Source organism: Lissotriton vulgaris, chromosome 1_1, assembly GCF_964263255.1.
Source record: "Lissotriton vulgaris chromosome 1_1, aLisVul1.2, whole genome shotgun sequence".
Taxonomy (NCBI): domain Eukaryota; kingdom Metazoa; phylum Chordata; class Amphibia; order Caudata; family Salamandridae; genus Lissotriton; species Lissotriton vulgaris.
This window is the reverse complement of record NC_141685.1, coordinates 1588183180-1588210487: the sequence shown is the minus strand read 5'-3', so window position 1 is coordinate 1588210487 and position 27308 is coordinate 1588183180. Positions and strand designations below refer to the sequence as shown.

The 27308-nt window shown below is 43.7% G+C and overlaps 1 protein-coding gene across 1 annotated transcript in view; it reads right to left on the bottom strand.

Annotated features, from left to right (window-relative positions):
* CFAP54 (cilia and flagella associated protein 54) overlaps positions 1-27308 on the bottom strand; it is a 2285874-nt gene that overhangs the window by 1857272 nt on the left and 401294 nt on the right. Inside the window, exon 14 of the mRNA XM_086918163.1 lies at positions 6202-6339. Within this exon, the coding sequence (XP_086774289.1) occupies positions 6202-6339 (138 nt within the window). The remainder of the gene's footprint in view (positions 1-6201; positions 6340-27308) is intronic.

The following is a 27308-nucleotide window of genomic DNA, read 5'->3' as shown; positions in this document are numbered from 1 at the left end:
TTCCTTCGGATGAGGGGAATGGCAGTCCGTGATCTGGAGCTGTACTACCTGGCGGGGAAGCTGAAATGGGCAGTGCAATGGCATAATGCACTATGGGGTGGTGGAGCCCTACTACCACTGTCCGACCCACCTGGGCCATTCTGGAGACCGTCTTCCTAACCCTGTGCCCTCACCATCGTAGGGAGAGGGAGGGTCCTATGCGGTCTGTAATTCGCTTCGCTGGACCCAAGCATTCCAGTGTACAAAGACAAAACTTCCTTATGCCAGAGACTTCCCATCAGCAATATTGCCTCGCCGCCCACACACGGGGGACTGGGATGGTTTGTGTGAGTAGGAGCATCGGGGACTGAATAGACTCAAGGACTAGTACTCGAATGCCCACCTACTGGACTTCCAGGACTTAAGTGATGAGTTTGATAGTCCGCCTCATCAGTTTCTCTTATAAGGCACAGTAGAGACTACCGTTTGGAGGGTTTGGGTCATTAAGGGTGTGAAACCTACAAAGCAAGAGTGTTTGAAGACCATTTGCGCTGCAAAGTGCCAGGCCCACAGAATCATGCTGCTGTATTGCTCTCTGCTCGCTCAGGCCAAATGCAACCTCTCTTCTTTTGCAGGATAATTGGGCCAACAGACTGGGGCCGGGAGTTGATGGATGGGGAATGAACCAACATATTGTGTTATATTCTCCAGGTGTACCATAATGCCTGCTTTACAATGATTGACAATTATTACTTGCACAGAGTATACCGGACTTCTAGTCAACTTAATAAAATGGCATGTTCCATGTCCGGACAAGATGATGCAGACTTAATTCATATGGTATGGAACTGCCCACCTCTCACCATATTCTGGGAGTGGGTGACAGTCTTCGTAAATCCCGCTATTGGCCGCACCCTCGAGAGTACACCGTTGGTGTGCCTGCCGGGATTGTTCCCCAGACCCCACGCCAGGCTTATCACGTCTAAGTCCACAGACCTGGCCTTTGTGCTGGTAAGTCAGCACATCACAATAATTTGAAGCTCTCCTGTTGGGCCCTCTCTCCTGGGATGGTGGCGGGAGCTCTTTGGATGGATGGAATGTTAAAGTGCTGATATGAAGATGGAAGTACAAAAGAGCCAACGTCGTCTAGTGCATGTGCAGGCGTGGGATCTCTTGCTTCAGGATAGCCCTCTGACAGCTGCCAGCTGCCACCTATTTCTCACTCCAGAGATGACCTTGTCTGGCGAGAATTGAGTCATTTCTGCCTGGTTAGGGTTTACTCTTCCCGCATATGCTGTAACTTCACATAACGACACGCCTACGCCCCCCCTGCACATAATGCCTCTGCCCCTTCTCCTGCATGCTCCCCATAGCTTCACCATGCTTCCAACTAAAGAACACATTTGCACCGAGTCACATCGTACCCAACCATGTTCACCCAATTGTTTAGTTGATTAACCAAACCACCCTCTATTTTTCCCCTTCCATGTGGTCATGAGTCCCTTACATTTGTGTAACACACTCTTAGTACTTACTTAAACCGCTCATATAAATATCATAGCACTTTTTTACCTCCTAGATCGTAAACTAGATAGGCTGCTTTCTGTCTTATATCACTAAGAGAGGCAGTGCTGTTTGTATGTTACATGAGTTTAGCTAACACTGCATTTCTTAGCACTCTAGCTAGTCTGGAGCTGGGGCAGGGAAGGCAGGAAACCTGTGCACATCAATGCAAAGCCTCTAGAAGCTTCTCCTAATTAAAAGGAAGGTTGGGTGTATATATTGTACCTCGTACACCAACTCTTCAGTACACCTCTGGACCTGTGGACACTCTGCCAGCAAAAAAGACTGCTGTGCTGCTGAAAGAAAGGCTGCTCTGCTAAACTGCTGCCCTGCTGTGCTCACATGCTTCTAAGCTGCCCTCTTCCCTGGGTGAAATGGATTGAACCTGCATCTATGTAAATGTAAATGTAGGTGTACTTATATAGGGCAACCTGTCACCCAAAGGGCATCCTGGCGCTTGCTTAGGGAACCCGTCCTGGTATTCCTCTGTGAGAGGCCCCGACAGGGTGTCCACAGGGTGAAAGCCAGGCATCCCGCCGCGAGGGGCCGTTGTGGAGATTAAGCAAGCTATTGCCCAGAGTTGCAGAGTGAGACCCCGTGAGTCGAGTAGGCACCGGAGCGAGAATTGTCGAGGCCGTGGAATTTTGAGCCCGAGACCCGCTGAGGCGGGGAATCGAACCCTGGTCCACGGTCGATCCCAGCATCCGGGTCTGCCGCCTCTAACCACTGAGCCACACTTCTCTATTAAACTCAGGGCCCCAGAGTGACTCCACAGGCTAGTTGGATGGCCTCCTGACTAGAGCCTCAGGGACAGAAGGCGTCAACAACCTTTTTTTATCACAAACTTTATTAAGTTTTCCCATTATAAAAGAAAAAAAAACAATTATCCATAATCACAATAAATCACAATGCAGAACGTGCAGCATGCCGTCGCGCATGCAGCTAGCACGTGCCAGTACAGCATTACAATGTGCGCAGTTCTACAACAACAATACTTCATTGCGTATACATCACTTGGATCACTTGGCAGCAAGTATTCCACTCTATATTTTTCTCTTACATTGTGAACACATCATTATGCTTAAGAAAACAATACAACTACCCTGGATCCCTCCCCCCACCTCCAGTCACCTTAACTGGGAGCACCATCTGCATTCGCCTTACCGACAGAGTAAAATAGTAACATTACCCATAAAGACCTGTGCAAAATCCAGGACTTGGGACATAATCCACCCCTACCTGGGGGTCTCAGGGACATCAAACGAGCAGCCACTGTCCCCATCATAACCTCTCTCAGCTGCAGTCATGCTCATGCTACGTCTACTGGTGTTAGTTCCTCCCAGCTTTTAAACGCTTCACACAGCACATCCCATGCCATCGCTATTGAAATCTTTCTCAGTCCTCTCTGTTCTTCTCTGCGTATCGCAGCACTTTCAGCAAGACTCCATTTTATCACTTCCTCCCTCCAGGACTCTAAGCTGGGCAGTCTAGCTGCCTTTCATCATCTAGTTATTTGCCTCTTCGCCAGTAGGAGCGCAAGGTTGGCAAAACACGCTTGCACCTTATACCCTTTGGGTTGTCGGTAAATCCCCAGCAAACAGCGCTTCGCCCCATTCCAGGTATTATCCCTTATGATATCAGTAAGCACACGCTCAATCTGCACCCAAAAATGTGATAGCGCTGGACATGACCATAACGTATGTACAACCCGGGATCTGCCTCCACGCAGTGCGGACAATTTGGGGGGACATTTTGTGAAGGCTATGTGGAGTGAGGTATGCTCTCTGAAGAATCAAAAATTGAATACATTTGAACTGCGCATTGCGGGACACAATCTTTGGGTATGCCAGTATTCTCGCCCAGTCTTTGTCCGTCAGTCCCTCTGTTACATTTGCTTCCCATTTCATCCTCAGTGCCCCGAGGGGTGATGATACTGCTCCTCTTATACTCACATAAAGCCATTTTGTTAAATGTCTACCCAAGCCCATTAAATGGAGCATGTGCACTAAGTCATTCACTGGTGGCTCCTGTCCAGTTGGAAGGCTTCAACAACCTTGTATCTAGCACCTGGACTTTGCCATACGTTAGTCCTACCCTGTCACGTAGTGTCACCCCAGTCCTGGACCCTTGGAAGTGGCCCTGAAAGTGCTCTGCCAGCCCATCTGTGGATCCAGCAGAGCCAAGGTATCTCCTCAGCTGCGTGGCGCAATCCCGAGCAGAACGGACGCATCATCTCTGCTGCGATGATTCTCTCAGCACAAGGACTCTGCATCTATCTCGCAGCCCACATCCGAACTGCTGCTGGGATAAGCTTTCCTCACACAGGCCCTCCCATCGCAAATCTCTTGTTGACGGCAGCCTCGATGAAGACTAGGTTTACGCATCGCAGCCTCGCAGCGCCTCGGAACGGACGCTTCACCTTGGCTGTGTGATGCATCCTTGATGCCAGACTTTCTATCACAAGCCCCTCGTCAGTGCGATCCTCAACTATGATGCAAGACCTCGCATCGAAACTTCGTAGCTCCTCGGAACAGATGCATCATCTCGGCTGTGCGACACATCCTTGGCGCTGGACCTCACAAAGCTCGGCAACCAGCATTTAAGGTCTTGTGGTGCCGCGGGCCTAACTGGGTCCCTACAGCCGGCCCTTGCTCCACTACGGCCAACCTGAACTTCTGACTTTGACCTGGTCCGCCGCTACCTGATATCCACATTTGCCACTTTGTGCTTTTTAGTGCTATTTTCACTGAAACCTTTACACTTCCATGTCTCTGGTTCTACTGATTGGATTTTTGCCATTTTCCTCTTGTTTTAACTAATAAAATCTACTCTGTCTTCTAACCTGGTGTAGGAGCTCTTTTGTGGTTTGTTTTCATTGTATTACTGTTTGAAGTGTTTCTTAAATACTTCACATATTGTCTCTGAGCTAAGCCTGACTGGGGCCGGACTGGCCATGGCGGGCATCGGCCTTTTCCTCGGTAGGCCGCTGGGGTGGGGGCCGGTTTTGGGCACCTGGGGGGCTGTTTTTATTACCGGGGGTCAGCAATATCGGCCCCCTGTAACAAAATCAGCCAAAACCGGCCCTCGCAATCTGCTCACCTGCACTCCCCCTTACCCCAGGGGGGACCAGCTGAGCAGTTTGCCAGGGCCAGTTTCTGTTCTCAGTCCGGCCCTCAGCCTGACTGCTCTGTGCCAAGCTACCCGAGGGTTGAGCACAGTCTTAATTTGGGGTTTGCTTATGACTTCACCTAGACAATGATTGTAGTTCTTGCTTGAATAAGGTTTCACCTCCTTCTCTCAACCAGCAACCCAATTTCTTACAAAGGGTATCCTCTAGGAAGGCTATCATCGGCGAGGTAAGTAATATGAAACTGAGAGGGTGCAGAAAGCTTCATATCTGCAAGATCCTTAGGGAAAGAGTGGAGGTGTGGCCAGTAAATGCTAAGGAAAGGTCTACACTGAAGCCCTGAGTTAAAGGGGAGTTCGATGAGCAAAAAGCACAAGTAACCCATCCCTTCCATTTTTAATGTTGCAGATCTTACACTCCCGCTACCTTCGGTTGCATTTGTGCCACGTTTGTTTGCCACATCAGAGGCAGCCACGACCTAAGCCTAGCCAAAACCCAACAAACTGTTTGGATGCAATCAGGCTACATCTACACGTTTGGCCTTAAAGTGAGTAGTGTAAACTGAACATTTGCCTTATGGTTAAACAACTTTGGACTCTATGAATCACTCACTCTTTAATATTTATGGCTAAAACAATCAATGTATGAGAGATAAAAGATATGCAGAATATAATAAAAGAGAACTATAATAGCAAAAGACTGGCTACATTTATGGGCTGAACCACTAAATTACGATTTTGGAGGCCATTTGCCTTAATTAAAGTCTTTTTTTACTTCCATTGACAGTTCAAATTCCTGTTACAGTGAAACACCAAGGCCCAGAATCGGGATGTAGTTTTACTCTATGAGGCACCAAGGTATCAATGACACATTTCGCCAGATAAATCGTGGCAGAATATGTTCACTGAATATGGCTCCGAATTAGAGAATAATCAGCTGACATCGATGCAGCAGTACAGACTTCTGCAGTGATTTCCTATTCGACAGGGTCAAGCTCCTCATGGTGTGATAATAGCGCACTGTAAATTAACGCCGCCCGGAACTGGAATTTCCAGGTATAGTACTACTACATTAGGAGTACAACAATCACTAAAATGAGGGCTTGATGGTATTAACCATTGCGCCGGCTGAATGAAGTTCAATGAGAAGCTGGTTTATAAATTAAAGCCACGCTCTTATACACAGGAAGAGGCATGCCAAAGTCCGCTTGAAATTAAAACAGAGATTAATTAATAGTTCCAACTCAGAACCTCGTCCCTTTAGACCCCGACTAGAACTATGGTGAAAAACTAGACAGTACATTTGAAAGTACACCGGTAACTTATCAGCAAATAGTGAATAACCCACATAGCGTAGCGAAAAAACCTTATAGCATAGCTACATCAGTCATACAACAAGATTTGTAGAGAAGTATTTATTTTTAAACGAAACATGCAATGTTTACCGTCATAGACCATGATACATTGAATTCCTTGTCATATAAAATAGACAGTAGATTGACATATTTGTATGGAGATTAAGATGAAAGATACCTTGCCGTTTCCTTCAAATTTGTGGATAAATTTGGATCCATCGCTGCCACTCGGCTGGATTCTATGAACTGGTGGTTTGCATCTCTGCCACAGAAACATTATCACACTCACGATCAAATCTTTATCTGGTACACCAGCCTGAAACGCAAAGTCCGATTTTAGTGCACAAAAAATGTGGATACATCAAGTTCATGTAAGGGGGAGAATTTACGGAATAGCCGCCGCAGTGAAGGGGTTAAATATATAAAAGTTAAAAAATGCAAGTACACAATGTACAATAAAATTCATTAAAACAATAAGCATGGGGCAGCTCATAAATTCCCAAGTTAAAAAATGTATGATTAAAATTTCAGGCCCAATTTCATTCTTATAAAATTTACAGCTAACAAAAATCTACTAATGCCATAAATAATGACCTGGCTGGTATCTGTTTTTAAGATCCTTCCTGCATCTTTGTATGATCTTACACCCATATTTAAGCAAAGAGATCTGATCCATCTTTTTCTGGGTGCCGCATAGGCTGGGCAAAAGAATATTACATGAAAATCATCTTCCCTGGCTTTATCGGAACATAAAGTGCACAGATTGTTACTATTGTTTTTCCACTTTGCTAGACTTACATTTATCCTTAGGATACCATATCTATATTTCATATAGAGTGTTTTAGCAAGCAGTGGATATACCTCATCAAGAAAGTTTTCATAATTCGCTGCATCCTTGAACATGAGGAAATTAGTCGTTAATGATCCATACACTCTTCCATTCATCACATTCTGCTCCAAATATGCCCAGAATGAAGATTTCAGTATCTTCTTCTAAATTCGAGATAAGCTATGTGGATCATCCCAGAAATGTGCTAAGCCAATCTTAATCAACCAAAGTCTGACATGTTTAAGCCATAAAATATTGTTACAACAATCTAAATCCATTATTTCTTTCAGACCATCTCTATAAATTAGCAGCTCAAGGGTCGACCAAAGTCTAAACCAGAGCATTAGAGGTCTCAAAATTGCATGGTGGTCAGTACGTTTTATATTGAGATCTAGAATAAGAGGTATTAATGGTGTGCTGACAGGTAGTCTTAACAACGCTCTATAAAATGTATTCTCCCCAGTTTCAAACGCTTTTTTACACGTAGATCCCCACAATTCTGCCCCATACAATGCGGCTGATTGCGCTTTGAATTTAAAGACCTCCAAGGCTGGCGAGACAGCTTTGCTAAGACTATTTCCATGCCTTTTCATAATAGGTAACATATTTTGCTTGAGTATTATTTAGCTTTTTTCTAGCTGGGTTTTCCATGATAAGTTGGAGTCCAAGGAAACACCCAGATAGCTAAAATTCTTAACATGTTCTAATTTATGGCCATTTAGGGTCAGATTTTTCTTAACATTTTTATGAGGGTTTATAGCCATGTACTTCGTTTTCTTAGCATTGATTTCAAGGCCCTTCTTTCTACAGTATGTCTGAAATGCATTTAATAGACTCTGTAGGCCCCTGGGGGTTTGGGATATAAGTATAGTTTCATCAGCAAAGAGGAGGCCTGGCACTCTTTCTCCCACCAACTTTGGAGAATCATTACTACAGTTATCCAAAGAGGCTGGTATGTCATTGACAAACAGTGAAAACAATGTAGGGGCCAGCACATATCCTTGACAAACCCCTCTATTAATGGGTATTGATCTAGTCAACTCCCCCCCCCCGGACCCCACCTAACCTTAGCATAATTATTTACATGTAACTTTATAATCTGCTCTAAAAGGTTGGCTGGTAGTCCTTGATGTCTCAGAGTCTCCCAAAGCAATTTTCGGGGGATTAGATCAAACGCAGTCCGAAGGTCTACAAAGGCTACATACAAATGACCCCTTCTTAAAGTGACATACTTCCAACATAGGCAGCAAAACCTGAGGACCTGATCTATAGTACTTATTTTGGCTCTAAACCCTGCTTGAAACTTTGTGAGCACTGCTTCCTCATCCATCCAAATATTTATACGATTTAAAATATGCCTTGCATAAATCTTCTCTAAGATATCAATTAAACTAATAGGACGATAATTTGCCGGATCGCTCCTTTTTTTTTTTAAATCTTTTTATTGTTTTGCACTTTTTTTGCAAGCCATACAGGATTTATTCAGCAAAGCAAATACATCAAAAACAGAAATAGATAAGCTTAAACAGTCTAAAAGAGAAGTAAAAAGGGGATACTGAGAAAATAAAAGAGCATATTCCAGGATTAAAGAAAAGAAAAGAAAAAATGCATCATATAATATATACAATGGCAGATTATAATAATCAAATCAACTCCCCCTGAATCCATTGCCGAACAGGGTCCCAGATTTTTATACCAAGGCATCTTTTATTTTTACCTTTTGTTCTATATATGGCTTCCTCCATATTATATGTGGCTAGGAGGCGTGCTCTCCATGTTTCAAATGAGGGAGAAGAGGGACTGATCCACTCTTGAGTGATACAGGCCCTCGTTATGGCCATGGATATAAATATAAGAGCTATTTTTCCCTCTGGTAACACATCCGAGGTTACCCCAATTAAAACATGTTCCCCCGTTAGAATGAATGAATACCCAAGCACTATAATAAGAAATGTCTGAATTGCCTCTAAAAAAGGAGCTAACAGTGGACATGCAAAAAACATATGTATCGTGTCTGCAGCTTGACAACCACATCTGTTACATGTTGTACCAACCGTCGCGGCCAATTTTGAGATTTTTAGGGGCGTATAGTATAGGTCATATAGGGCCATGTAGTGCTGGGTACGGGCTCTACCAGTGATGAAAATAGTATTAGCCAAAGCAATTGATTCTTCCAGACAGATAGTTTCGGTACCTAGCTTCTTGGCCCATCTTGCTGTATATAACTCCAAGTCATCAGGACATGTGGTCAAAAGAGCTCTATAATAATGACCAATCCTTTTTTAGGTCTCGCCTGTCGATGCGCATGCGCATCGAGCTTGCGAGACTATGGGGGCTTAAACACTCTTTAACCAACTTGCAAGGAATCGTGGCGATTCCTTGCAGTGCCCGTGAAAGTTAAGCTCAATGTGCATGCGCATTGAGCTTAAAAGCGCGTGCACATGCCCCCAGCCGCCTGCCTTGCCCACTCTCTCTCTCACAGCCTCCCCCAGCTCCGCCCCCTCACTTCTTGGTTGCACGGCTAGCGGCCGTGCCTCCCCTACTCTCCTCCCCCCTCCTCCACCTACTCTCCTCCCCCCTCCTCCTCCTACTCTCCTCCCCAATTACTTGGCGCCCTACTGTGGCTGGCGTCGGTACAGGACAGTCAACAGCCAGGTCCGTCGACAGCAGCGTCCGTCCCGTGCATGTTCACACACTACCTTCCCCACCGTCTTGGCAGTCGCCACAGGACGCTCCATCCAAAAGAAACACGGCCTGCTGTCCTTGCGCTCCCCGGACTTCCAAAACCAACTACAAGACGTGTTGTTTCTTTCTTCCAGTAAGATGCTCGGTATTCACCAGCCTCTGCACACAGTCTGGTTTGCATTTATGCCGCCTGCCTTGCCCACTCTCTCTCTCACAGCCTCCCCCAGCTCCGCCCCCTCACTTCTTGGTTGCACGGCCGCTAGGCCGTGCCTCCCCTACTCTCCTCCCCCTCCTCCTCCTACTCTCCTTCCCCCTCCTCCTCCTACTCTCCTCCCCTCTACAATTACTTGGCGCCCTACTGTGGCTGGCGTCGGTACAGAACAGTCAACAGCCAGGTCCGTCGACAGCAGCGTCCGTCCCGTGCATGTTCACACACTACCTTCCCCACCGTCTTGGCAGTCGCCACAGGACGCTCCATCCAAAAGAAACACGGCCTGCTGCCCTTGCGCTCCCCGGACTTCCAAAACCAACTACAAGACGTGTTGTTTCTTTCTTCCAGTAAGATGCTCGGTATTCACCAGCCTCTGCACACAGTCTGGTTTGCATTTATAGACATGAGCGAAACGGAGTGGTCTTTTTTTTCTATTACATTTTATGGTAATCGCGCAGATACACTTTTAGAGCAAAATGTTGTTTGCTGGTATCTTGAGTGACGTTTTTCATGCAAAGGAAGATCTCAAATAAAAAAGAAAGGCACGCAAATATCTAAAGTAAAAAAAGTTACACAGGATACCATTGGAGCACAAAACATCTCTCTTCGCGAGACATTCTGCTTAAAATACAGTCTCCAGCAAGCTAAAATGTATGCTAAATTGCAAAATGAAAAAAAATCTCCAAAGTTTCATATAGTATGCAGTTCAGGAAGTTTACGATCTTTTTCCAGCTTTTTCCAACCCCGCCGTCGGCCCCATCCATTCACCCTCCTGTCCCCCTTGCAGTGTTCACCTTCCCCGCCCAGTGTCTTCACATTCCTGCCCCATTAACGCCCGAGAGCAGTGAAGATGTCCCGAGCCCCCTCCCTCGGCCTTTAATTAGTGGCCCCCTTTGAGGCGGGGGACGGGGTGCTGCTGTTGCAGGCCGCGCATTCCCGGCCCATTACCTCACGGGCTACGGGCCCAGCCAGTGGCCGGCAGCACAGAATTGTCAGCATGGTGTACCCTTCATCCCTTATCCATTCTCTCAATATGGATCTTGTATCGGGTAGTAGGAAATGCTTTGGAGTTCTACCTTACCTATATCACTGCAGCCAATTCTAGGGAGAATAAAGGTGATACTTTTTTGATACGCCTGTTTCTCTATCTTTTAGATCCCACCTCACAAGTACACCCCACCCCTGCCCTCGGTACGCGGCTCATGGGAACTCGAGCACTTCATGTGCGCCCCTCACTGAGTTCGTCCTGCATGGCAGACTCGTGCGTGACGCCCCCTCCCATAAAAAGAACACAGGCCTAGCTATTAACAGTTGTTGTTTGGGACGGGAATGCCCCTTGCATGGTATGTAGGCCCGAGTACCTGACGGCTTGTTAATCTGTAGCCTGATCTATTTGGCCGTGGGGTATGCCAACCTAGCTTGTGCGCAGAGGCCTAGACCTGGCCTTGACCGTGTGATGGCCTCTGCCCACGAACTGTCACGTGACCAAGGGAGGCGCATTAAGCATGTCTTTACAGTACACAAATGTCTACGTCCCTGACCCGAGTGAAGAACCTAAAACCGCGTTGGCAGTGTACTGATTTATGAAATGCTATAGGTGTCACATTTGCGAAAGTTAGAACTATTGGCATTATAAATGACAAAGCTATTAATTTAGCTATTTTAAAAAATAACACATAAATAAAAAAAATGTCCTTTATGAGACCAATAGCTCAAACTTTCCTAATGCGAGCCCTATTGCATTTCCAATGCATGTTACTTTCTTTTTGTTTCATCCAAACACCTCCCTTGATCTAAACCAATACAATGAGCTAACAGATCACTAACTTATAGGTGGAGTGTGAAAAATAAAATATCAAGGAAGCAAACCTGTATTACGCCTTGAAAATGGAGCAACACCCTTCTACATATAATGCTTGCACCTTCATTTCTATAATTAAAAAAAAACTGAATACATCTTTCTTGAACATTTTCAAAAAATATTTCATCCATTATCCATGATTAAAAGAGCACCAATTTGCCACCTCGGAATACACTTAGATTACATTTACCTTTCTTCTGCTATCATCTGTATTATGCACAAAGTCATATCACCTCTTCCCCAAGTTCTACATACGTTCATTTTTAGGCCTCGCGTAAGGCCTCGCGTACCGACAGCTCATGTATGCTCATGTATCCCGCTTTCACCACATCCACAACCACCACCACCACATCCACCACCACTTTCACCACATCCACATCACCACATCCACCACCACCACATCCACCACATCCACCACATCCATCACCACCACATCCACCCCCACATCCACCATCACCACCACATCCACCACCACATCCACCACCACCATATCCCCCAGATCCACCACCACCACATCTATATGTGTGTGGCTCTGTGTGTGTTTAGGTGCAAATGCAATGTTCTTGGATTTTCGTCACAATAAAATACACTGAACATAATCTTCACAAAAGTTATTTACAAACGTTTAAGCTATTGCCATTATAAATTACAATAACTTTTATTTAAGTATTAATTATTTACAAAATTAAAAGCCATTGTTATTTGTAATATCAATACATCTAAGTCACGTAAATACAACACACATTGCATTACAAATTCTATAGGTGTCACATTTGCAAAAGTTAAAACTATTGACATTGTAACTGACAAAGCTATTCATTTTGCTACTTTCAAAACCAACACATAAATAAAAAAGTGTCATTTACAATATCAATAGCTCAAACTTTCCTAATGCGAGACCTATTGCATTTCCAATGCTTGTTTAATAAAGAGGTCATCAATAAGGGGGATCCTAACAATGCCAGAAACTTCCAAAGATGACAAGGAGTTAAAAAAACTATGAATTTGTAAGTATTTAAAATAGTCCTGATTTGTGAGATTATATCTAGATATTAGTTCCGAGAAAGTAAGTAGCCGACTGTTCTGCCATAGAACGTTCACACATTGTATTCCTTTTTTGCGCCACCGAGACATAACCGAGTCCTGAAACAAGGATGGAAATATTTTATGAGCAGAAAGGGGTGTATAAATCGAGAGTTTCCTAATACCCAGCTGCTGTCTAACTATCTTCCATGCTCCAAATGCTGCTTTTAGCGTCTTAAATTTAATTTTTTTATAATAGCTTGGCTCTATATTTTTTAGAAAACAACCGCGACACTCTTCTCCCAATATAAGTTCATAAATAGAGGGGAACTGACTCTGAGGAATCCTTGCTTTTTCTCCGATGATCAAAGGAGAGATAGACTGTAGGATAGACGCAATATAATAGTACAAAAAATATGGAATACCCCAACCACCCCTGGATTTTGGTAGAATCATCTTTTTATAAGATCTGCGATGTTTATTATCGCCCCAAATAAATCTGGTTGTCATTCTTTCCAATTGTTCAAAATATGACTTGGGAAGTGGAATAGACCGAAACATATAAAGAAACTTGGGGAGTATAGACCTTTTTAATACATTGTTCCGGCCAAATAAAGATAAGTGAAAATGGTCAATCCGTTCAAGTGTAGTATTTGCTTTTTGAAGAACCGGGTTGAAATTTATAGCTGGGATATCTGATACAGGGAAGGTGATTTTAATACCCAAATATGTTGCCACTTCTACGAATGGAATAGATGGAGGGGGGGACTGACCTATACATAGATTTAGGGTCTTGGCTATATTCAGCTTATAGCCAGAAAAACTCCCAAAGCGAGTAGCCAGATCCTCTATCACTGGCAAAGCTTTATGAATACTGGTTGTAAGCACTATTATGTCATCGGCATACGCGAGGGCTCTATAATTAGTATTAGCTACAAAAACTGGTGGTATTTCAGATGCTAAGTTCAATTTATTTAAAAATATATCTAAATAAAGAGCGAACAGAAGTGGAGAGGAAGGACAACCCTGTCGGGTGCCTCTAGAAATGGTAAAAGACCCAGATTTTTTTAAGCCAAATTTTATACAAGATGTGGGTGATGAGTAGAGAGATTTTAAAGCTGAGATAATCTGTGGACCAAATCCTTTAATTGCTAAAATCTCCCACAGATATGGCCAAGCTACCCTGTCGAATGCCTTCTCAGCATCCAACAGGGTAATGCCAAGATCACATCTCATCACTTCAGCCCGATCCATTAAAGTAATTACACGCCTGATATGGTTTGAGGTATCCCGGCCGGGAATAAAGCCATGCTGCATTGGCGAAACTATTGTGGAGATTACCCCCGTTATGCGTGATGCTAAGATCTTCGAGAAGATCTTACTATCCGCGTTTATAAGCGAGATTGGTCTAAAAGATGAGGGAAGTAGAGGGGGTTTGCCTTTCTTTAGAAAGGCCATGATTGTAGAATGACTCCATGATGGAGGTGCTGTCGCATTTTGAGCTTCTACACATGTCTGAAGAAAATCTTGTTTTAAAAGATGTCTAAATACCCTGTAGAACTCTAAGGGTATGCCATCTGGCCCCATAGCTTTCCCGGTGTGCAGGGAGAGAATTGCTGCCTCTATTTCCTCCCATGAAATTTCGGTATCTAGTGCAGTGGATTGAGCATTGGTTAGCTTAGAGATGTTATCAGACCCACAAAAGTTTATCAAAGAGTCCGAAGAATACGATGAGTTTTCTCCCGTATAAAGTTTGCTATAAAATAAACGAAAAATCTCCAAAATCGCTTAAGGTTGATTATGAATTTGTCCCGAATCATCCTGAATCTCCTTCACAGTATTAAATATTTCCTGTTGCCTGAGTCTCTTAGCCAATATCCTCCCTGTCATTTCCCCCATTTCATAAATTTGAGAACGAAACACTGTAGCCTGCTCAGCCAGTTTCCTCGCAAAGACCTCGTACAGCTTAGACTTATGTATGGCCAGTCTTGATTTAATATGCTCGATATTTTGAGCTCCAATGATAGCTGAGACTAGTTTGACTTACCATTCTTGTACTGCTTTATAGTATGTAGCGAGTTTAGCCCGAGAGGATCTTTGTTTATTGATAGAATATGACAAAGTTTCTCCCCGAACTGCGGCCTTAAAAGAATCCCAGACTATTTGGGTAGTAGCTGTACCACGATTGATATCAAAAAATTCTTTAATCCATGTAGACATATGTTCAATGTACAGAGGGTCGGCCAAAAGTTTACGTTCGAATGTCCAGGAGTTTACATTCGGGGATGTATCAGATCCTTGTGTAATCTCTATTAGTATAGGGTTGTGATCTGATATTATTCTCGGGATTATCTCATAGATGATTCTGTTTAATAGTGTTGAGGAAATAAAGAAATAATCTAGACGGACCATCTTCTGGTGTGGAGCAGAATAGAATGTATACCCGGGTGACACACTTCTTTTAATAAATCCCACATCCGCTAAGCCAAACTCTATAGCTAACCCTCTTAATGCCTTATAAATCTTATTCTTAAGCCCAGTATAGAGGATCTCTGAAGTTAAATCAAAGTCTCTATCGATATGAATATTAAAATCCCCACACAGTACTAATGGAGTGGGCCAGCCTGCTAGTTCAATACTTAAAAAATTTTAAAGGTCGGGATCATCAGAATTTGGGCCATAAATTGAACAAATAGTTAAACTTTTACCATCAATAGAAAGTTCTATTATGACCCATCTTCCATATTGATCAGTTTTAACACGGTTACAAGATTCTAATAAGTACTGCCACTCCCCGGGTAGTCGTTCCTTGACTCGTACAACCCAAAAGATGCATACCCAGATCATTGAACCATTTTCTATTATTCCAGCTCAAATGTGTTTCTTGTAAGCATAGAATGTCTTTCTTCATGCTTTGGATGATTTGTGCACATATACCCCTTTTTTGCTTGTTATTCAAACCACAGATGTTCCAAGAGCAGGTCCTTAATTTGGCCATTTACTATATTATGTTTTTTTTTTTCTTAGTTCTCCCCACCTCTATATCGCGGTTTTGCTTGTCAACTCCCACCTGAAGCCAATCTGAAAATGAAAAACAAACATGTCTTCTCCATCTATGTTGCTATGCAAGTTTACCAAAATCCTGTATTTGCTTGCCCCACCACCACTCCCCCCCACCCCCTAACCCCCCCACCCACCCCCAACACCAACCCCACCCAAAGAAGGCAAAGGGACTGAGCAGTCCCTAAAATTGATGGTCTGAGAAGCATAATGCGTCTCGCTGCGTACTATCATCTGCTAGACAGTCATCCGATTAGAAGAGAAAGGGCTTAGCCTCTGGAGAGCTAGAAAAATGTATAATCCCTAACAGCTCAATAAGCAAGGTAAACTAAGCCCACAATGGTTCAGCCTTACAGTCGAAAGAAAGAACCAAAAAAAAAAAAAACTAAAGAGAGAAAAACAGATAACATAATTTTGAGTTATCACATCACATTTTGAATAATAGTTCCTTTGCTGCGCTCTCCGAAGTTACAAAATGGGTTCTTTCCTTAAATATAATCTTAAATTTCGAAGGATTAAGAAGGAAAGCTTGGGCGCCTTTTGCCTGAAATGAAGGAATAAGTTGGCGGAGCTGCCAACGTAGTTGAACAGTATAATGGCAATAGTCTGGACGAACAAAGAAGTCCAGGCCCTTTCCCCTTCGTTTACGATCAGGGCGTGCCAGATCGTACAGTGCTTCTCGTGCCAGAAAGTTGTTCAGAAAAATCAAAATGGCTCTTGGTTGAATGTTAGAAGCGCCGCCTGAATTTTTATTACCTTGGAAAGGGAATCTGTGAGCTCTCAGAAGCTCCCGATCCCACTGCCACTGGGTTAACTCCGGAAAAGCTTCGGTAAAGAGCTCAATAATGAACTGCCTGGTGTTAGATCCCTCGTCTCCTTCGGGAATACCCAAAACACGCAAATTGTTGCGCCTGGACCTATTCTCTAAGTCAACCAACTTCCAGTTGAAATCCTCCTTTATGTTGGCAATAGTGGTAAGTTGAGTGCCCTGTTGAGTTAAGGTATCTTCAATAGCAGAAATCCTCCCCTCAGCCTCCTGTACTCTAGCCGATGTTTCATTGCAGGTTTTCACCACTCGCCATAAGTTATTTTGAAGTTTGCGCACTGCTGCTTGCGTACGCAAATTCTCTGTTCTAGTTTCTTCCCGATGTTGCACCATCACTTGATACAGCATATCCAGCGTGGTCCCAGACGTCTGGGAACTCTGAGATGGGTCAGCCAGGACTGGAAGATTGTTCTCAATAGAGGTAATGCGGGAAGGAGAACCCAAATTCTTGTCAGTTTCAGTTTCAGTTTCCGATTGGGGGGCTCTACTAGGTGCAGCCCCTCCCCTAAGAACCGTATTCTCCGCAGCCCCCCATTCCATTCGAGTAGAGGGAGAGTCATAATTGTCTTGCTCGTCTTCAATGGAAGATATGCACAGCACCTGTTAAGCTAGCATCATCCCCTGACTCTCCATCTACACTTTCTATTTCTAAAGCAGTTGATAGATCTGACATTGAGTAAAAATTCCCGGCCGAGTCAACAGATTTTGTGTCCCCTGTAATATCTACCTCCCCCTGAGGATTAGCACGAATAGTATTGTCAGCAATAACATCTGTGATCCCATCTTGAGGGTTTGGGCCATCTTGAGAGTTTAGCCCCTGAGTAGAAAGGATAGGATCTGTAGTATTCAATGCTAATTGATTTGAGCATGGACCAACATCAGAGAGAAGGGGTTCCATATTTACATTGCCACTGATAGCCATCTGGAAGTTTTCACTAGGGTGTATTGGCTGAGATTCAGGGTTCCCCGGTAATTCGGCAATGGTCTTCTCCTTCTCCTTATTTATTACTTTATTTGCCGTATTTCCCTTTTTAAACATGCCAGGTATTTTCTTTTTTGGAGCTGCATCACTACAACTCCCATCATGCATTAAATCGGTTTCAGGTGAAGGTGTAACCGGAATTGCCACTGTATTATCCCCCTGCACGTCACTATTTGTCGCATCCTGCACAGTTCCAGAGTTGATTGGCTTACCGGTAGCGTTTGCTGCAGCAGTCCCTGCCCGTGTTTTTAATTTAGGACCCATCACCGGTCCTCGTCTCCGTGACCGCCTCCCCAGCGTTTCTCCGCTCTTCAGCAGCCCGCCTGCAGTACCAGGTCTAGTCAGAGGCTTCCGCAGCTGATGCAACCAGTGTGGCCGGCTCCGTGATGCTTCTTCTACGCCGATAGTGTCACAGGTTTTCGCCGAGGGGCACCAGGTCCAATACGGGAGACGGCCAGCGCCCAGATGGCTCCCCAGCTGAGACTTCCCCGAGAAGTTAGCCGCCGCACGCCACGCCACTTGACGGTACTGGCAATATTTAAAACGGAGATCCTGCCGCATGCTAATCAGACAGGGGTGAAAAAATAGTGAGCCGGAGCTAGAAGAGGCATTTGTCCGGGTTCAAGGAGGGTGTTCATGGAGGACAAACACCTGAGATCAACTGCAGATGATAGCGCTAGCAGCGAGCACAGGTACGACGCTCACTCGGATGCAGACGCATCCGCCATCTTGCCCCCTATGCTTCCTCCTGCCGGATCGCTCCTATCGCCCTTTTTTATAAAAAAAAAAAAAAGGGCTGCCGGATCGCTCCTATCGCCCTTTTTAAAAATTGTATTGATTTCCGCCACCTGCCATGTTTCCGGAATTTCTTCACCTGCAGCTACAGCATTGCATAAGCAATTAATATAGGGGCCCCAAATACCAGTATCATGTTTATATAAATCTCCGAGAATTTTATCTAATCCAGGGGCCTTCCCATTTTTTACTTGATTGAAAGCTGATTCGGTTTCCTTCAGATGAAAGTCTAATTTATCCTCACTTGGAATCATCAATCACTCGGCCTCTGGAGGGACCCTGTCCTCCTCAGGCACATCATATAACTTAGAAAAGTGCTCGATCCAGGTAGTCTCATCAAGAAAGACTTCCCTTGATCCTTTTTCTTTTTTATTCCCTTTGGCCGCTATTTTCCAGAAGGACATTTGATCCCTGTTTTTGGCAGCAATTAACATATTGGACCAGATCTCTTCGTCCCAAGATACTTTTGCCTTTTCTTGTACCTTCCTATATTTAGGCCTCGCTTCTCTAACTGACGACATATTGTCGTTTTTTAAATTGTGAACTAAATTGGCCTTTGCAGTACGGCAGTCCTTATTGTATCAGGATTTCCCTACCAACTGGGGATTACTATCTCTACCTGACCTCTTTGGTTTTTTAGTTACCAGCGGAATAAGTTCTCCAAAACACCCCGTATGTAGATCTAGCAGAGTTTTTTCCCCATCTCGGACAACTTGGTACAAACCAAAGGTTTTACTAAAAGTACTATAAATGATTGCCAACAATTCATCATGCTCCAGAACATACGCCCATTTAACTGAACAGCAATTGTTGCCAAATATAATATCGTCTGGATTGGTATGAATTATACTATCACTGTTAGATGCACTATGCACCAAACTGCTATAGAAAGAAAGCTCTAACGGGCGGTGATCACTTTCTATTCTTGGTCTAATTACCATGTCTACGGCATACGCCCAAATATCCAAAGATAAAAGAATATAATCAATTTTACTCCGGCACCTACTTCTAAAAAAGGTTGGGGCCTTTGGACTATCAGATGGTAAACGTCCATTACATGCTCTCAAACCATGGCCAGATATAACCTTCATAATCTGAAGAGCAAGGGTGGTACATAATACCTTACCAGTACTATTTATATTGGGTATCTTATTGGCACTGTCTTCATCTTCAAAAATAGTATCAAGCGCTATATTAGGTTCATAATTACAATTGAAATCACCACCTAATACTATGCTTGTTCCCGTATCTAGTGCGTTCAAAAGTGAATCTAATTTTTCTATTATTGGCGACTCCATGTGTGCAGCGCACGGTCTGTTATATATATTATATAAATGTAAAACCCTTTTATCTTTAGTAACAATTTTGATTCCAAGGATATCTAAGGAGTCAATGCTTAGTTGTTTAATACTGATGTTAACAGTCACCTTTACCCAAATTACAAGACCACCAGAGGCCCTTCCTCTCACAGATGGAATGGCAGCTATTTGAAAAGTTTTGTACCCAGCCCTATGTACGGTCTTTATGGCCCAGGTCTCCTGGAGGATACAAATATCACTTGCTTCGATATACTTATTCCATTGAGGGTCAATGACATTCCTACCAAGGCCCGCTATGTTCCAAGATATCATTTTTAATTATGCAATTTGTTTGGGACCTGAGATTCTCAAGGGCACATCTTTCATTTCTGTATCATTTGTTCCCCTAGCTAGCATGATCTCACTTATTGCTCTTACTGATGGAATATGGGAAACAGTTTCACATACACTTTGTTCAACTCCAACTATCAGTTCTCCACAATGAACGTTTTTCCTCTCTGGGTTACACTCTACTAATACCTCCTACAATTCTGTCACCTTTTCATTTGTCACTGACAGTCAGTCAACAGCCTCCAAACCGGATAGTTCTTGAAATCTGTTAAGGCTTTCGGGGAAAAAATTTCTAGGGGTATGAATTAGTCCTGCTACAGCAGGTTTCTAGAAGTAACCCAACGGCAAAGCATATATGTTAGTACTTTGGGATGGTCTCTCCTCATGCGCTTTCAAAAGCCTATAAACAGTACGAGGATACCTGAAATGTATCACAATACAGTCACCTTGTATGACTTTTGATGAATCCCCCACCCATCCCACCCTACGTACCATTAATATTTCATTTGACTTGCGGGGATTAAACTTTTTGTCTTTGGAAAGACAATTAACAACTTTATTACTAAGGTTTTCCCAAGATTCCTTCTGGTCCCTATTTAGGACTGGAACACCCGCTAATACTAATACATAGGGACATGCAGCTGGAGGAAGTTTTAAATTGTCTAGATTGGGAGTCAGGTCAGTCGCCTTCGGGCTGTACGTAATTGCATCTGCACTATCGTTGACCACATGATCGATTATATTATCAGATCGAACTGGAATATATATCTGGGGCCCACTAACCCCGGTCCCTCTAAATTTCTCCCTACCAAAGCGTGATTTACTGGTGAGAGTCTGGATTGATTTGGGGTTTGGACATCTTTTACTTTCTCAGATTCCTTATGTGCAGACCTCAGATCTGATAATAAACGAGCTCCCTTCACTATTGTTCTATTACCATCTTCAATGACTGTACATAGTTTGGCAATGGTAAGGTCAAACTGATTAATTTTACTATCTAGAGCCTTCATTTTTATACTCAAACATTCCTCTGTGTGGGTCTGTATAGTATCGAAGGCATTTTTAAAAATGTGCACAACTGTACGGTCATTTGCTCCCTCTACTTCGCTCTGTTTGCCTTGATTTGAGCAAGGATCAGCATCTGTTTATACTCCAATTGTCCAACATAAGATCTCCTCATTTTCTTGCACATTAGCATCCCCTTTATTGTTTCTTATTATGGTCCCGGGCTTCCTTTTCTTTTCACCCGTGTTTTTCTCCTTTCGTAGTTTCTTTAGTCTCTCATTCGGTGCTCCTACAGGTTTTTGGACCCGTGTTATTGTAAACATCCCAGCAAGCCCTGATTCATCAGATCTTTGTAAGCCCTCTTTAAGTTGTGGTGCTTCTACCACTAAATTATTTGTGATGGCTAGGGTGATTTGGACACAACTATCCTCATTCTGATGCGAGACGGTGGCCGGTGATGAAGTAGCAGATTGCTTATACATGGAAAGACTGGAAGGATCCAATGATAACCTTCTATTGGCCAATACAATCTCATGGCTTAATACGGATTCAGCTCTAGTTAAGAAATCATTGAGTGTCCCAGCAGCGCCCTTCCTTTTACTCATACTGGAAAATTAAGGGGGCTCAGGTTTACAAGTGGCAACCACATCAATCACCTTGGCAACTCCAACACTTACTGCGAGTATAATAATAAAATGTCATTCAAATGGTACCTTGCTTTCGTGGGGGCCAAGAGGGGTGGCCCAGCCCAGCCTCCTCCTGACTCAGACAGCCGCAGGCGCAGACGGCCCGGCCCGCCCTTGTCCCGGGACGTCCCACACGCGTCCCGCGGGACGAGGATCCGAACACCCCTTTATGCGCCTCCTGGCGCGTGCTTACCGCGTCAGCGGTGTCCTCGCCGCGAGCGGGATGCTGGGGGAGGTAGTCTGGCAATGGTTCTAGAGCGCCGGTCCCGGTTTGATCAGAGCTGCGTGCCGATGGTAGGGCCAAAGATGTGTGTAACCCAGTAAGTGCCCAATACAAATAAAGTTTGTTTAAACAATTGTTTTTGGTCTTTTCTTGGAATAGTGGTGCTTAGGTTAAGGGACTTTCACTCTATGTGTTCCTTTTTTGTGACACATGGTTTTACAAGGGTGTAATGTCTGATTTGGTTTTTCTCTTCAATGAGCACTCCTTGGTGTTTTCGGTGACAGACTTCTTTAATAGGTAGTATATTGTGTAGACTTGAATAGTTGATAAGTTCTGTATTCCATTATAGATTTGACAAGGGTCCATATATATTTATGTATTACGACACTTTGTCCTGAAGATAGTCCCCTTTACTTGTTGACACCGGAGACCAAAACATTGAAATTTGAATCACAATTGTTATATGTTTATATAAAATGAATTTCCTCTACACAATTTGGTTTTCAAAAGAAGTTACCTTGGTTGAGTGATTACTGAGGTTAACTGGACATCCATAGATATCTGAATGGTAAATATTCAAGTAATCCACAAAAAAGTTAGATTTAATTTTAGTATATTCTGTTCTTTCTCTCTACAGTCATTTTTATATACATTTTTTGATATAATAAACTCCATGTCATTTTAGGAAACTCGCTCTGTATATACTATGCCAAAGTAAGGTATATTGTGCACAGAGTCCAGGAAATCCCCAGATGTATAGCAAAGACTAAACTAGGCATGTACTAACAGCTCTCTTTGTGGTAGTATGGGTGAGCAGTTAGGCTTATCCAGAGGGTGTGTTAAGCATTTATTGTATTTACTCAATCAAGGGCTGATACACCCACTCAGAGACAGAATCCAGAGCAATTTGGTAAGTATTAAAAAAGGTATACTTTTGTTTTATTTTATAACCAAGCATGACTTGGCACAGGTTAGTAATAGATACTTTCAAAATGCAAGACTGTTCAAGGTAATGCAGTTCTGATTGAAATTACAATTATTACAGGTTTTGTATCACTTTTAAATGCAGTGTGTATCATACAGCAAATACTTTTAGATTATGTTTGAGTTACTTTGGATTACTTTGAGTACTGGGGGTGGTATGCCTAGATACCACACCTTAAGACGTCTACATGCAAGGTAAGTACGACTTTGTATACTTTGCAATTGAGTTCGCTTTTCTCCATACATTAGCAGTTCCGCACAGAACAATTTTAGGCCCAAAATCTTATAACATAGGTTCCTATGGAAGAAAAATGGTTGTTGGTCTTGGAGGTAAGTACTCAACTCACAAGGGTGAGCTTTGTGGGTCAGGATAAAGGTTTCTGACGGTCTAGAGGGGCACTCACACTGCACCACCAGCGGCACTGGGGCAGCCAGGTGCACAGTTTAGGGGCCCAATGTTAGCCAATGGGGCTAAGGGGGCCTTCTGGTAGGGATTGCTGTTGAGCAGGCCACTCGGTTGTGGGAGCCGAGCTCCTGGGGTTAGTGTCAACACTGCAGGGGCTAACGACCAGCATAGGAGCTGCACAACCAGGAGCACTCGGGCGACCGGGTGCAAAACTGGTGTCAGGGACCCTGTGCTTTCCAATGGAGACCCTAGTTTTCAGAAAGATGTTACAGGATTGTGCAGAGAGACTTCCTGAAGGGCACCCACCAGCTGGAGAGGTAAGTTGGGATCTTGGGGGATGCCTGGACACTGTCGGTTGGGCCACCCAAGGCCATGGGGTATGGGTTGCAGGGGTGATTACGGCATTGGGATTTTCTTACCAGCTCCAGTTGGGGTACACTTCAGGTTGAGGCTGTAGGCATCATTGGGAGTCTTGAGGGAGGACGGGGATCACCGGATCCCAGGTCAGGATCGCTGGGGAGACATCCTTGGGATGTTGGGCCACTTGAACTCAGGCCGTGGGCGCAGAGTGGTGCAAAATCGCGAAGTCAGCGGAATCCAGATGCTGGAGGCGAGTCTTGGGTTGAGCAAATCCATTGCTTACAGGAGACAGATTCTGTGGGAAGGTCTCAGGGCAGGTCCTCGGGCTCTGGGGGTTGCTAGCTGCTGGACTCACCGGGTTTCTTGCTGTAGGCAGGTTGTAGACGGAAGAGGCTGGTAGGGCTGTGGTCAAGGCAGTTGGTGTCCTCCTCTTCATCCTGGATCAGCACACCTATTCAGTCCTTTTTCTTTCTTCCTCGATTCGGAGGAGACAAGGTTCGTGGGCGCCCCTAATACTAAATTTAGGGACATTAAAGGGGTATGAAGTGCAGTGGGAGGGGGCATGAGCCTCCTCCTAGGTGGCTGAGTCCCCTCATCTTCAAGATAGAGGGGACTGAGATGTGTGATTCACCTCACCTCCCCACCTGAGGGGTGAGGTTGGCAAAGGTGGGCACACTTCTCTTCCTATCTTGGGTATGTTGTTGGTAAAATGCAGCAACATTATACATTTAAAGGAGATCAGAGAACATAATAAATTACTTCCCAAACTTTAGACATTGAGACAATTGCAAATTTTATACACACAAATGTTGATGAGAACGAAAGGCTCAGAGGTTTCTAATAAGTATTTTACTCCACTAAAGCTCTGCATTTTTCATCAGATAATAAGGAATCGGATGTTTATTTTGCATGGCATGCTATTTTATTACTGATTGTTCGGTTGTCTTACCTAATTATTGGTGAGTTATTTCACTTTTTTCTTCAGTTCATTACACGCTGGATTGGGAGTTTGATTCCACAATTTGAACAGCATACCACAATTTGCAAATATCTAAACACTATGACCAAGAGGTACGACCATTTTTAGCAATCACAAACGCAAAATCAGGCTGTTTTTTTGACCGCTAAAAAGGGGTGTGGTATGTACAAACCCTATTTTGTGAGTCAGTCACCTATTACCAACTTGCAAAATAGGGTTTGCGAGTTGATACTAGGAAGGGGTGTGGCAAAGGTGTCCTTTCAAATAGTGAGTTGCAATTGTATGTACAATTGTTTTGCAACCGCATTTAGTTAACACCTACTTCAAGTAGGTGGTAAGCCAAGCGAGTCACAAATGTGAAGGGACCCCTTCCCCTTTGTGAATTAATGCAAAAACATTTTTTTTTAATAGCAGGCAGTGGCCACATGGACCCCTGCCTGCCCTTAAAAAATTAAAAGAAATGTTTTCCTTTTTTTCTTTTAAACGCATCCCATTTTCCTTTAAGGAAATTGGGCTGCATTTGGGGAAAAAAGGTGCTTCATTTAAAAAGCAAACACAGACATGGTGGTCTGCTGTCCTCAAGCAGGCCACCATCCTTGTATACTTGCCCATTCCAAATGGGTCGCAAATTGCGACATGCCTCATGAATATTGATGAGGCATGTCCTTTTCATCCCATTGGGAATCGCAAAATGTGTCTACGACACATTAGTACATTCCGTTTTACAAGTCGCAGATTGCAATTCGCGACGTGCAAAACGGAATGGTCGTACATCTGGCCCTCTAATTCCATGCTTGCTCATCTAAATTTTTTTTATCTCTAAGGATATTGAGCCCCTGCGATTCATTAAGTCTTCAGGGCTCCTTTAGAATCTGGTCTAGGAGGAAGGTCACAAAAAGGAAGCAGCAGTTACCCCTCTTCATATCCACAATGCCCCTTTTAAAGATGGACGAAATAACTGGCTCCTCTAACAGAAACCTCTGACCCTGTAGTCCCACCGCCACAGCACTGCTGGGTCATAGTGGCAGCCACTCTGCCATATCTAGGGTGGGGGGGCCATAATTAATTTCCCCGTGTCCATATGTCCGCAAAGCAATGCAACGTGAATGCAGACAAGGAAAATGTATAATATTCCCAGCGTGCATAGAGAAAACCCCTGCACTTTGGGCCACAAGATTTTTCAGTAGAGAAAACAAAATAGAAATAAAAAAGTTTACTAAGCAAAATGATAGACATGCCCCGCAAAACATTCAGCGCTATTAATGTACCCACTAATTGGTGGCTTCTCCCCTAAGATGGAGGAGCACCACCTCAATGCTCTTAGAGCAGGAAAAATAAAATTATAATAACCTCGTTATTATCATTTTATTTTTCTTCACTATGAGGCTGGGTTAGGGCGGGGCAAGGCCGGAGTCAAAGCCTGAGAGGAATGGTTCATGCACTCTCTAAGTAAGCATGACTGCTAGGACGGCCATCTTGGCCCGGCCAAAGAGTCATGCGCATTTTTCATGTTCCCCACCAGGCTGTAATACACAGCCTGATTAGGAACATGCACAGGCTCCCTGTCCAAATCTGAGCACCGAACTACGGCGCTCAGTCCAATCACAACCCTGCATTGCAGCATTATGATTGGCTTAGGGGAGCCTGTGTGCACCTGGGACCATAGATGAGGAGAAGGCAGCTGTGAGAAGGGACCAAAAGGTGAGGAGACGGCGGCTGTGAAAAGGTAAGTGGTTTCTATTTTTTGTTCCCCTGTATCCCCCCCTCCCACTTCCCCATTTCCTGCCAGCTGCCACAGTACCCACTGCCAAGTAACTACACGGGTCTGGCGTAAAGCACAGTAAGCTGCGCCAATCAGATAATGAACAGAACAAATTGCCAGTACTGTGCAACAATTTTCTAAACAATAAATGAATGAGCAAACAATTACTCATCCCAAATGACCACTCTTTCAGTCAAAATTTTAGTAGAACATTTTTTGATCTTTAATTTTTTATTTTGTTTTTAGAATTCGAGTTATTTTTAATTTTTTGATTTTCTTATTTACAACTATAAGCATCAAATATTATTGGACAATACGGAGGAGTGAAACATATTCATGGACAGGGAAAGTGGTTGTGGGGGTAAATTGTACAGACATTTGGCACAATACTAGACAAAAAACATGTACACAAGACAATGAGTTAACACAAATCAATCACAGGGGAAAACGGTGGTAGTTGGTGGTGTAGTTTTTCAAAAGAGGATTGAAAGAACTGAATTGTTAGATTCCAATTTGAAGGTTAAACCCACGTCCTATTTACAATCATAGGAATGGTCTAATGCATTTAATGAACCAAAATACATCGGAGAAATAACAAAGACCAAAGCAAGTTTCAATAATTTTTCTTTCTCAACATTAGCAATCCCCCAACGGCTTAAAGAGAGAACGCAAGTCATGTAGTGGGTCCCTTGTCTGTTTAATCAACGCCACACCTTATTTAGCAAATGCAAGGGGCACCTCTGTTTATAACCGATACTACGCGTAAACTCTGTTTTGGTAATTTTCCTCGTTATTTTATTTCCCAGATCTAATCATGAGGCTTCCCAAAAAAACCTGACGGAATCGGATCCGGATTTTCAATTTGTATTAGGGCACGACATAACCAACTTGCTAGTGAGTATTTCAGACCACCCTTCCTATTACAATTCGGGCAAGTTGTAGCAAACTTTTTCCTGACA